The 13,217-nt window shown below is 35.9% G+C and overlaps 1 protein-coding gene across 5 annotated transcripts in view; it reads left to right on the top strand.

The window, feature by feature from the left end:
- The window catches only part of LOC149551922 (inactive poly [ADP-ribose] polymerase RCD1-like), a 29,794-nt gene extending 22,471 nt beyond the window's left edge, over nucleotides 1-7,323 (top strand). Inside the window, exons 7-9 of one of the 5 annotated variants that reach the window (XR_016352831.1) lie at nucleotides 6,257-6,296; nucleotides 6,708-6,780; nucleotides 7,054-7,118. Coding sequence is in view for 3 of the 5 variants with exons in the window: in XM_089787419.1 (XP_089643545.1) it covers nucleotides 6,708-6,780; nucleotides 7,054-7,157 (177 nt within the window). In the remaining 2 variants the exon portion in view is untranslated. Of the gene's footprint in view, nucleotides 1-6,256; nucleotides 6,297-6,707; nucleotides 6,796-7,053 lie in introns of all 5 variants that reach the window. The other 4 variants (XR_016352830.1, XM_089787419.1, XM_089787420.1 and 1 more) reach the window with 4 other exon arrangements.
- Nucleotides 7,324-13,217: the final 5,894 nt, after the last annotated feature.

The following is a 13,217-nucleotide window of genomic DNA, read 5'->3' as shown; positions in this document are numbered from 1 at the left end:
TGTAAACCGTTCTCGCACCTGTCTATATGTTTTAAAGAATCCGGGGTGACCAGCTATAGGTGAATTATGAAGAGCTCGCATAATGAACTGCCTCACCTTCGATCCTGGGACTAAAAATACCCTGCTTTTGTAAATAAGCAATTCATCCACAAGTGTATACCTGGTATCAACAAGTGTCCCATCAACTATCCTAGATGCCCATGAATCTTTGGCATATTCTGCAATAATCAAATGCTTCCAATCCTCAGAGATCTCAATCATTGAACTAAGATGTGGTCTGCGTGACAAGGCATCTGCTACCACATTTTGTGTGCCCTTAACATAAGATATATCGAAGTCATATGCCTGTAACTTACTGACCCATTTCTGCTGCCTATCATTGAGATCCCTTTGGCCGAGGAAATGTCTTAAACTGTTGTGGTCAGTTTTTATGCAGAATTTGCCACCTACTAAGTACTGCCTGAACTTAGCTAGTGCATGTATGATAGCTAACATCTCCTTATCGTAAATGCTGAATGATCTCTCTGGCCCACGGAGTTTCTTGCTTTCATATGCAATTGGGTGTTTATCCTGCATTAAAACAGCCCCAATACCATCTCCTGAGGCATCACACTGGAGTTCAAATGGTTTCGAGAAATCAGGCAATGCTAGTACCGGACATGAGGTCATGATCTCCTTGAATCTGTCAAAACAAGCCTGTGCCTTTGCTGTCCAAACGAAAGCTCCCCTCTTAAGCAAATCTGTTATAGGGGCCGCGTGTCGTGAATACCCGCAAACAAATCTGCGGTAGAAGCCACATAACCCAAGGAATCCTCTTAACTGAGTTAGGTTCTCAGGAGTAGGCCACTCCACAATAGCACGAATCTTATCAGGATCCATCCGTACACCTTCTCGGCTGATAATATGACCTAAGTATAACAACTCAATCATTCCCAAATCGCATTTGGACTCTTTGGCATACAAGGATTCTTCTTGCAAGGTTTTCAATACTGTTTCTAGATGCGCCATGTGCTCCTGCCATGTTCGACTGTATACCAAGATATCATCAAAAAATACCAACACGAATTTTCTCAGCTGATGATGGAAGACCTTATTCATGGTGGACTGGAAAGTAGCTGGTGCATTGGTCAATCCAAATGGCATCACTACAAACTCGAAATGCCCACAATGGCACCTGAATGCAGTCTTCTCAATGTCCTGTTCTCTGACTCTGATCTGGTGGTAACCTGATCTCAAATCAATCTTACTAAAGTAGCATGCCCCATGCAGTTCATCTATTAGCTCATCAATCCGTGGAATAGGAAGCTCATCAATCCGTGGAATAGGATATCTATTCTTAATGGTTTTCTTATTCAGCATCCTGTAATCTATACACATCCGTAATGAACCATCTTTCTTCTTAACCAAAACTACTGAAGAAGCAAAAGGAGACTTACTAGGTCTGATGTGTCCCATCGTGAGAAGCTCCTTGATGGTTTTTTCTATCTCATCTTTAAGCCTTTTGGGATGCCTGTATGGAGTGATCATAACTGGTTTAGCGCCTTCTTCTAATTCGATGATGTGCTCGATCCCTCTATCAGGTGGCGTACCAGGTGGAATATCGCTGAATACCTTACTATACTTTTTCCTCAATATCTGTATGTCGGGATGATATTCTGTCTTTGTTTGTTCCTCCCGAGTAGGCATGAGAGTACACATGGCTGCCCATTCAAGATCCTCATGTCTCACCAATCTTTCCAATCGTCTAAGAGAGATTGTTCGGATATCACTATTCCGAATAGCTCTCAATACATGCTGCCTCCCATCTACTTCGAACTTAATCTCCATGTCCCTGAGTCGAAAGGTAACTTCACCCAATAAACGTAACCATGTCATGCCTAAAACGATATCCAAATCACCCATATTGACCACGTGGTAATCCGCTTTGGACTCATAATTATTCAGGCGTAAAGGCATGTCTCTGACTATCTTGTTACACTTAAGAGTGTATCCGTCAGCAACCTGTACACTAAGACCTTCAAATTCTTCTGTCTTAATACCACGACGCTCGACCAATCTTGCATCAATGAAGTTATGTGTGGCTCCGGTATCAACCAATGTAATCACCTTTTGCCCTGCTAGGACACCACGCAACCTGAAAGATCCTTCCTGTTGAATACTAGACAAACGCCCTTGCTGTAGATGCAATTCAGGGTCTTCTTTCTGTTCTAACTTTCCCGTCTCTTCCTCAGATTCTGAACCAGTGTGTTCATCCTCTTTTGCCGTACCGTCGGAGTCTGATCCTTCGTAATATGCCCACATAACTCTATTGGCTTTTCCTTTTGGTCGCAAGGGACAATCATGATCCCTGTCATATGGACCTTTGCAATAGAAGCATAATTTCTTCCTTCGCAAGTCATTTAATGCTTCTGTATCTAGGGGTGTGGTAGATTTCCCTTTGGTTTCAATGCTCTTCCCTTTATTTTTATCAAACTTCCTGTTGTCTTTGAAAGAGGTAGTATTCTTGGGAGTGAACCGGCTAGAAGGGGTGGTAAGTTCCATACTTCGTGCTTTCCTCATGGCTTCCTGCAGTGTTGGTGGGTCAAATGCCTTAATCCATCCCTTGAGGGGTTCAGACAATCCTTCTGTAAATAAGATAACTAACCTCCTTTCCGATACATCTGGTACCATGACTGACAACCTTTGAAATTCACTAATATAAACCTCTAAATTGCCGAATTGTTTTAACTGAGCAAGGTCGCGAAAATAAATTTCTGGATCCTTCTTATCAAAACGTTCAACCAATCTATCCACAAAGTCCTGGTATGATGTTACCTGATTGTGCTGCAAGGTAACCATTCCATGTGACCACCAATCATGAGCTGCGCCTTCCAGATGTAAGGTGGCATACCTGATGGCATCTATTTCCGACATAGGCCTTAATGCTAGAAAGGTGTCCAACTTATGAATCCAAGCTTGTGCTGTCATCTGACCACTCCCATCGAAAAAAGGCAAAGTAAGTTTACTGACAGCTCGTTGTAACTCACTTTCATGACCTCCTCTAGGTCTCCTATTCAGGCGGCTATTCCTCATATGTTCTCTTCTTTGGTTTAGATATCGATCAAAGTTCAATAATTCATGCACATGCGGGGGTAATGCTTGCCATTCTGTCGTGGCAACCCTAAGATCATCCTGGAAATCTTCTGGTGCATCGTCTTCTCCCATCTCCTGAGCCTCTTCCCTTAGGAAGGTGGGACGAGTAGGCCTATTTGCTGTCCATGATCTGCGCCTAGGAGCACCTTGTGATCCTGCCACACTCCTATCATCGTGATCAGATGTGCCTCTTCCTTGATCCTGAATCTTGGGCTGAATAACTCTTTCCATTATGGTAGTCAAAGCCTGTAGTGTCTGAGTTATTTCTTGTTGTCCGGTAGTCATGGTTCTGTAAAATTCTCTGGTTTCATCATCGTCGACTCTGGGAAATCTTGGCGGACTCTGTCTTTCACCCATATCCCTGTTCTTGAATATGGTTCTCGAGTACGACTCCGGAAATTAAAGTACTTTTATCCAATCAGGATGGCAGGACTACTGCTCTGATACCACTGAAATGACCCTAGCTAATCACTACTACTATTATACTAGGGAAATTAATTACTTCAAATAACTGTGCTATTTGGGATTATTGTCTAGCTCTGTTACACCAGGAAAATTAAGCAAATGCATATAATAAGAAGTCTACAATATCTCATTATCCATCAACATTTGTAGCACTTGTCAACAAAACATATAATAATCAATGGGAACCTGTTTGGCGACCCAAAATGCCTGGCGCCTTATCCAACCACCATCTTGCAATTGGAAAATGATATCCACCAAGAACAATATCGGTGTGCTCAGACTTGGCGATGTCCACTGGTCGGATATGAGCACCGAACTTGTGTGGAGCCGGCAGTAGAAATGTCTGGATCTGCCGCAGACATTCGATGATGTGTAGTTTGCCGCTAACGATGCCAAGATCCGCAAGGAATGCCCTCTCCTGCCCGGCGGTATTGACTCCGTCTAGGATCGTGGTGGCTGGTCTGGAGTTTAATATTGGCCCAATTTTTTAAATCGCGGCCTGTTCATTTCGTGTCTGGCCCGAATCCGCCCATGACCTTTCGAAAGGAAATAAATTCAGGCACCCGCTAATCTTCACCCTTCGAGTTTATCCTTGGACCTGCGAACTGGATAATCATGTGACGCCGAGAATCCGTAGCACAAGAAACCTATTGAGAACTCCGTCTATGAACTGTAATTTATCCCCCTCTGATTGGAGACGGATATCAGACTCTTGTCTGGTTCGATTGATATTCTGGCTTCTTCTACGAATTTGCTCCAACCTTGCAATGACTTGAAGTATGGTGATCTATTCTTCTTGAATCTCCCACTTGGCCTTAGGCCACAAATTTTGCCCTGTCAAAGTGACTGCAGTATCACTTTCAGATTGCAATAATTCGGATGATATTCCACATCCTCAAAATTGCAGATCTAAGAGAGTTTCCGTTCTCAGAGACCTCTAAGAATTTGCAGGCCGGGGACTACAAATTGCTCCAACTGAAAATAGAAATCGAATCATTAAAACTGCTTGCCTCAAATGGGAGCCCTATGTCCTCTATTTATCCCCTTTGCTGAGAAGTTTCTGGAAATTATCCGGAATCATCTTGCACTACAAATATTAACTTTATAAAATTAAATAATTAACTTTATAAAGTTAGAATACAACCTTTATTTAATATTGGAATGAGTAGGCCCCGCTTACTTAATTGGAAGACAAAATCGACCCTCTTCCCATAATTATTTGCCTACGAGAGTCAATGATAGGCAAATCCCCTGTTATAATTATGTTGCTAAGAGAGGGACATGACAGTTATTGATGTCTCTTTCAACTCGTATTCAGAATTTTCTTGTTACACCTAAAAGCTTATCTGCCCACAAAGATAACATTTCTTTGCCAGTTCTACATAGAATTGGTTGATATCAATAATATCAATTGGATGTTTTCTCTTCCACAAGCAAGCATATATTTTTCTCTTTCTATTTGGTTTTTGCCTCTTGTTTTGTGGTATTCTATAACTTCCTTTATACATGAAACTGTAGACCACAAACAATGAGATTGGCTTCCTCTGCCATTCCGGGCCAGGTTTGGCTGACATACAGTCAGCCTACTATGTTCTTTAAAAGCTAAGCAAAGAAGCAACAACATATTTTTACAACAGTTATCAACAATGGATTTTTAGGTGTTTTAGGACCAACAAATAAATTGTCTAACATATAATCTAATGCATTGTCTAATGCATAATCTTTTCAATACCGTTTTAGGCATACTCCTCTAGACATGAGTCTTCTCAAGAATCTTTTAAACGTGTCTTCGCAGCCTTCCTTTTGGCAAATGGAATTTGGATGTTGAACTCACATACAACACCTCAATACCTCGTTTTATACCTCGTTATGTTGTGAGATGGATACGGAGTGATCACATTTATTGTTTGCGCTATGTTGGCTTTTGCTCCCTTCATTGCTGACACATGCATCTATTGGAAGGGTTTTTTCTGAAATTTATTTGTTTCTGCTGTTTTTAGCTACGATTTTTCCGAGTGTCTCAATTACATATTTGATAAATATTGTAATGGATTTTGGAGTAGCAAATAGGGCATTCTGATTGGATAAGAATGAGTTAGTTTTGATCGAGGATAAAGGAGAGGATAAACTCTAAACTGTGCTTTTACGTTGTTTCCCTAAATTGATTTTAAATTGTTAATATGGTATAAGTTTCGATTAGTTAGCAAAACTTGCAGGCAATACGGGCCAATGAACCTCAAGATTAATTACCCGGAGGTCTCTGCTATGATGTTTCTAAACACACGGAATTTCCTGCAATATGTTTATAACATTCTTGATACAGTGGATAGCATAATATATTTGTTTCTGGATTTGATTGTGTAGAGATTTTTACCATGAACGTTTCGAATCACACTACGTGATCCATCATCAGGATGAAAAGAGAACAAGAGATGCAAAACAAATTTGATTTTCCGAGTGTCTCAATTACATATTTGATAAATATTGTAATGGATTTTGGAGGAGCAATTAGGGCTTTCTGATTGGATAAGAATGAGTTAGTTTTGATTGAGGATAAAGGAGAGGATAAACTCTAAACTGTGCTTTTACGTTTGTTTCCCTGAATTGATTTTAAATTGTTAATATGGTATAAGTTTTGATTAGTTAGCAAAACTTGCAGGCAATACGGGCCAATGAACCTCAAGATTAATTCCCTGGAGGTCTCTGCTATGATGTTTCTACACACACGGAAGTTCCTGCAATATGTTTATAACATTCTTGATACAGTGGATAGCATAATATATTTGTTTCTGGATTTGATTGTGTAGAGATTTTTACCATCAACGTTTCGAATCAGTGATCCATCATCAGGATGAAAAGAGAGCAAGAGATGCAAAACAAATTCGAATTTGTTTTGCATCTCTTGCTCTCTTTTCATCCTGATGATGGATCACGTATTGTGATTCGAAACGTTGATGGTAAAAGTCTCTACAGAATCAAATCCAGAAACAAATATATTATGCAATGGATTGTGGAAATTTGATCTCTTTATAGACACACTGGATATCTTTTGCAGTTTTCTTTTGACTTTTATACTGCAATTCTTGATCTCAAATTGTAAATTTTGTCAGAATGCTCTTTTGTCCAAGCAACTGGCGGGCAGCTTCCGAGCTTCTGTGTTTTGTGGCTGCTTACTGAAAAATTGTAATTGAGAGAATGGTTCGATGGACTTCTTCACTTTTTCTCCATTGAAGTCATATTTTAACTAGTTGTATTTTCATCCTTCGTTTCTGATGGGAAAAATGAATTTTGATTTGCCTGTTTGGTTTTGTACATTTTTTCTGTATGCGAAGCAATATGACACTGCTGGTTTTTATGAGATTAATTGTAGACAAATAAAATAGGATTAGTTTTTTTCTGTAGTGATTTTACATTTGCTATATGGCATAGGTTTTGATAAATTAGTTATACTTGCAGGCAATACAGGAACGTGGATCTCAACTTTAATTCGAAATGTCTCTACTACCAGTGCTCAAATGCAAGGAAGTTTCAGGAGTAGTTTTCTAGCGCTTTTGATTTAGCAGAGGCATTACGTAGGTTTATTTTGCACACATGTCAAGTTGTAATCGTTTCAGGCTGCGATGCTGTACAATCAACTTGTGGTTTGCAACTTCCGAGGCTTCTGTATTTTGTGCGCTTCTTTTCTAATGGAGAGAACGATTAAATGGACTGCTTTATTTTGACACATTTAGATCTTTTCGTATTTGTTAAAGCCTCTTCATATTTGTTTCCTTCTTTTTCTTCTGAAATTAAATGAATTTTATTTGCTTTATTTGGTCTTCTTATTGAATTGTATATGAAGATCTTCTAAAAAAACTTGTATTCATTGTGTTTTAAATTACGCTTTATGGTTCACAGATTCTGATGTGTGTTCGATTCCTCACCTTGATGATGGACCTAGGAGGGGTTCAAAATATTTATGTAAAAAATAAAACTGAAAACATGTTCCTTTTCTGGTTCACACAAGAATGTTGCAACTGAAATGATGTCCGTTTCTTGGAATGGCTACTAGATTTTGAGCTCTTGGTCATTGTTTCTAGAGATCCTGAAGAATGCGACGAAGCAAATATTCAAAAGATATTTTACTACTTGTTTCTAGAAGTCTTTAAAATAAGTAGAGATGTTTTAACTATTCAGAAATATCCCTGTTCTCGAAACTGTTCAAATCAAATTTGTATGATGACATTGAGGATGCGGTGTTTTTCCAGAACCGGGCCAGCAAATAGTTGTAACCCATCTCCAAGAAAGATTTCCATTGCTTGTTCTTTTGGTATTTTCTTTTTTTAATTCGTCTATATTTAAACATGGAGCTCGTTGGTTTTAAATTATGGGCACGAAGATGCGGTCTTTTTCCAAAACCGGGCTAGCAAATAGTTGTAACCCGTCTCCAACAAAGATTTCCATTGCTTGTTTTTTTTTGGTATTTTCTTTTTTTTATTCGTCCATTTTTAAACATGGATCTCGTTGGTTTTTAATTATGGGCACGATGCGGTCTTTTTCCAAAACCGGGCTAGCAAATAGTTGTAACCCATCTCCAAGAAAGATTTCCATTGCTTTTATTTTTGGTATTTTCTTTTTTTTATTCGTCTATTTTCAAACATGGATCTCGTTGGTTTTTAATTATGGGCACGGAAGTGGCTTGAGATTTAAAATTGCATAATATATTACGAACCCATCTAAGAAACTCTTTTCTGTTCGTCTATATTTGAACATGGATCTCTCTGGATCTTTATTATGGACTTGGCATGTCGCATAAGATTTAGAATTGTAAAATATAACATGAGCCCATCTAAACAAAGTTTTCCATTGCTTGTGAATTTTTTTTGATTTCTCTTTTCAAAATGTTGTTGTGTCTATATGTTAACATGGATCGCTCTGGTTCTTTATTATGGACCTGGCATATTTTTTAGAGTTAGAATTGCGTGATATGTTATGGGCCAACTTTTCAGACATCAAACAAAGATGCATTCAACTTCACTCGAAAGGTATTCTCAGTTTATTCATCTCTAGCGATTGTTTATGTAAATCTGAGATAAATATCTAATTTAGTTTTCCCCCATATTTTAGAAATGTTATATCATAGCCGATTACTGTTCTCAGATCCATCTACATGGGTGGATTGCGCTCTTATATTTTATTTTACGTTATTGTTTTAGGTGATGCATGAAGATAGTTTTATATAATTTCTGGTGGTGGTACATTCCGTGTATGCGTTGTGAGAAACATGCAAAATAACAGTATTATAATATATTGGCAGACAGTTTTACTCCAAAGGATCTCTTTAACCCATTGTTTGTCCAGGAATTTATGAAATATTTTTAGTTAAAGTAACGCCTCTTCGTAGCTGCTCTATACAGGCTCCATGGCGTTCTCATCTCTTAGTTTTGACTGCGCCTCTTGGTAGCTGCGCTTTCTACAGGCATGGTGGCTTGCTCATCTCATATTTTGAGTAATTAATTGTTTACTCAACACACAGTTCTATTTTGTTTATCATATGACCCACCAAAACTGGGCGAATTAATCCAGTTTAAGGGCTCTAGTGGTGGGGATATATTGATCATTCACTATCTACTGATTATCTTCAAGATCAACATTTAATAAGAGTGATTTTCGTAATTGTTTTGAACGCTTTTTGATTCTGTTAAATATGATTGATAATGACCTTAATATTGCAGTTTTATCCTGATAAATATTTATCGTGTCGTGCTAATTAATACGAATAACGGGTTTTGTTAATACGCAGTGACTGCTTCCGAAAATTAGAGATGATTATTTTAAACACTCAAGATTCCTCTTTGCAGATTAATATATTCAGGCGTTTAGTTTCGTTTTCAAGCATTTGATATTTAATTCGTATATCATTTGCAAATACTATATTCAGGGAGTTTGGCTTTCCTTTTGAAGCATTTGGTATTATCTTATACATAACTTATTCCGAAATTATCAAGTTAATATGTTTTTATGGGATGTTGACAAACAATAAAATCTTATTGTTGCAAGTGATTAGAACCTGAGTTATTCAGTTGCCAACTTCACCCCAAATATTGCAGATTGATTTATAAAAGATCTTTGCTTTTTAACGTATAATTAGCTATTTGGTTTTGTGGAAGGTCTTTATATGGATGCATCCAAATTTACGAACCGAAAAAATAGTGGGTTTCAAATGCTCTTTTGAATAGGGTTTTGTGCCCAGAGTTGTTCATTAATTTGTACTTCATGTTATAATTATAACTTGGCTATTGTCAAGCAGAAGTAAACATCCGTGGGCTCGGCTAATATTTATTTTGACAGGGCATCATATTGTGATGGTTGTTGCCCAGTAGGCTCTTCAAAGTGTGTTGTTATTGTTAAGGTTAATCAAGTTTAAACGCAATAACCTTGGCTTGCTTTGACACGTTTAAACCAAAGCTTTGAATCGTGTCTTTAATTTATTCAGCCAATGGAAAATTGTTTTCTAGTCAACACTTAATTGAAAAGAATTTTCAGTTCTGGTAGGGATCCTTGTTAATGGTCATTGTAACTATTTGGTTAATTATTCTGGATATTCACATTGGAACTATTTGGTTAATTATAGGAACTATTTGCTTAATTATCGTGGACATTAAGTATGCTATTTTGACTGCAGTCGGTCGAAATGTTGATGTAAAATTCTCCATTTCCTGCTTTTAGTAAAGTCTTATGCTCTAGTTTGTTGAAGGAAAACTTTTATTAGTTTATTGTAAAAGATTTAAAATGAGCTATGTGCCTCCATGTCATTTGCCAATAAGCCGAGTGGCATTTTGCGGAGGGGAGTTATATATATATTTTTGGTCATGGCCAAGCTTTATTTTTCATATAGTCAAATTGACATTGTAGGGGTCTATAGTTCATATTTTGGCTATAGCTATCAATAGTTTAAAAAAATTGAAGGGATCTATAATTGTGGTGTGTGGAAGTATTATGACCACATTTTCTATTAGATATGGAAAGAAGATTTTAAAAGAGGTCTAAGTATCCAAAAAATTTCAATGTCTCTGAAGCCACTATTATAAATGTTTTAACAAAATTGTTGAGGTTTGATTTATTATTGGAAAACGAGCAAGGATATGGTCCATTTGTTTGGTGAATTATTGTTGAGCAAAGGGTTGTCAATTTGTTTATTTTCAATCAGAGTTGCTTTACCACTTAGACTTCAAATTTGTATTTTTCCCAAGCCAAATTAACTCTTCTTCAAAGTGGGCATCTCAACTTATGGTCTTATTGTTCTATGAGCCAATTAGGACAATGAACAAGTAAAATCAATGTTTCTTCAATATTTTTTATTAGATTAGCAAAGGGAGGGCTCAACCTATAGTATAACCATCAAAGAAAAAATAAGCTTGTTATCCTTATTGTACTTGTCCTAGGTAATGTATTATTGCATTCACTTTAACTGATTACTCAATCCATAGATGGAAAAATCGCCGAATACTCGGCGAGTTTTAACAAATCGCCGATTTTTTCAGCTTGGCGAGTTTTTAACCACTTAACTCACAGGTCTAAAACTAGGCTGCACCATGTTTAATCGCCGATTACTCGGCGAGTTTTTGGCGAGTCTTTTTCAAAAACTCGTGAATTGCTTGATTTTCAGATTTTTGCTTAATTTTCAGCGGGAAAAATGCATTAATCTGTTCCTCAATGCTTCATAAATTTCGACAATGTAGAAATGCTTAGCTGGAACGAAAAGGGGCTTATGAAATTTGTCAAATAATTTCATTTGGTCTTATCAATCATGGAGTGCATACTGACTTTTACATAAAATGCTAACACAAAAGAAAAATATCATAGTGAGGAAGTAGTGGAGCATTACATTAAGACATGCATATTCTAGCATGTATTTAAAGTATTAATGAATTAACAACTGCTAGAGATTGAATGCATGCCTATTCAACTATCATTGTTTGCAACTTTGCACAATAAATTGCATTTTATTGCAATCTTAATCTTTTTTAGCTTCAGTTAAATATGCATTTGATGTGTATTGTATACTCCGCTGAGTCCAGTTATGTTTTAACAATTTTAGTTTCCTTGCAGTTTGATAGCTAGTTTCTTTGTTTGACTTCTCCATGCATTTGAATGCATGACATATCTCTTTATTAGATTCATTAGGTAATAATATCTTCTTCTATTTTAGTTCATCCACAGTCAAGACTTCAACTGTCTCTCTTTATTTATTGAAGCTACTGATACAACAGTTTGTAAGCAATTCAAATCGGTACAATTTCAATTCTTTTAACTTCGCAATTTAATATCTCTGCTGTATGCACAGTGAGACCAATTTATTGAAGTTTTTTCTCTGTATTTTGAAATTGGTTGTGGAATTCTTTTCTGATTTAATCTTCGGCATAGCGTAAGAGCTGTTATGTTTTTCTTTTGTATTCTCTTTAATTAACTTATTAGATGCATCGTCTCATTAAATTTTGCAAAATAAATGTATTTTTAATTAAATTTCAGCAGTTTTTTAGGTTCTCGAGTTTTTCTCGAGTTTTTTTTTTAAATCGCCGAGTTTTTCCCGATTAAACTTTTGGGGGGCATGACGAGTTTTTGCATTTGGCGAGTTTTCCAACTATGACTCAATCAATATTTACCAATCACAAATAATTATTTTAGGCATTTTACAAATGTCTAAAGTTTTGTAATTTATTTATGATTTATTATATTATAGAAATTAAATATCTCAAATATAATATCGTCAATTGATTTTGTGGAGCCTTTTTTTTTAGAAGGTTCTCCATATAGTGGACAACTTGTGAATAATGATCTAGTTGTATTAAAAAATATTAACGTATTTCATAAACTATATAATTCTCTCTATTAATAGTTTACATATAATAATTAATTATATAAATTTATAATATATGGTGAAGAATAATATATCATTTATAGGACTAAAATTTTGGTATAAATTGTTGTGAATGATGATCTATTTTTGTTAAAATATATAATTATATTTCATAAAACTAAATAATTATATTGATCTCTGTTAACAATTTACGTATAATAATTAATTCTATAAATATATAATATATGATGAGAGTTACATAATATAGTTGAACAATAATATAACATATCACTATTATAAATTCTAAAATATTTTTTATATTCAACTTATAATATATAAAATAGTAAAACATGAAAATAAAAATTATTATATTCATATAGTATATAGCTAGTACTATATTAGCTCTTTCTATATTAACTCTTTTTAATCCAAGGTAAGATAACATTATAGACTTCATGAATAAAATAAAATTATTATTATTATTTTTGATTAGTAACAATAGTATTTCAATAATATCAAGAAATTAAGTGAAATACAATAGCAAGTGGGCCTCATATCTATGGCCTTTACAAAAAATTTCACACTCACATCACCCTGCTATATCTATATACATATCATCTATTAAATTCCTCTTAATTACAAATGATACTAGGATAATAATTTAACTTAGCCATATTAGTTCAATGATTCTTTATTATCTATAGCTTCTCTCGCATGTTGAAATGCAATAATGATGTCACCTCCCTTTCATTCTTTGGTTCGAAACCCAAACGGTCTTTCA

Source organism: Cupressus sempervirens, chromosome 6 (assembly GCF_028749045.1).
Source record: "Cupressus sempervirens isolate cs-2001-9-10 chromosome 6, ASM2874904v1, whole genome shotgun sequence".
Lineage (NCBI taxonomy): Eukaryota > Viridiplantae > Streptophyta > Pinopsida > Cupressales > Cupressaceae > Cupressus > Cupressus sempervirens.
Note: the sequence above shows the minus strand (reverse complement) of the source record. Positions and strands in the feature narration are given on the sequence as shown.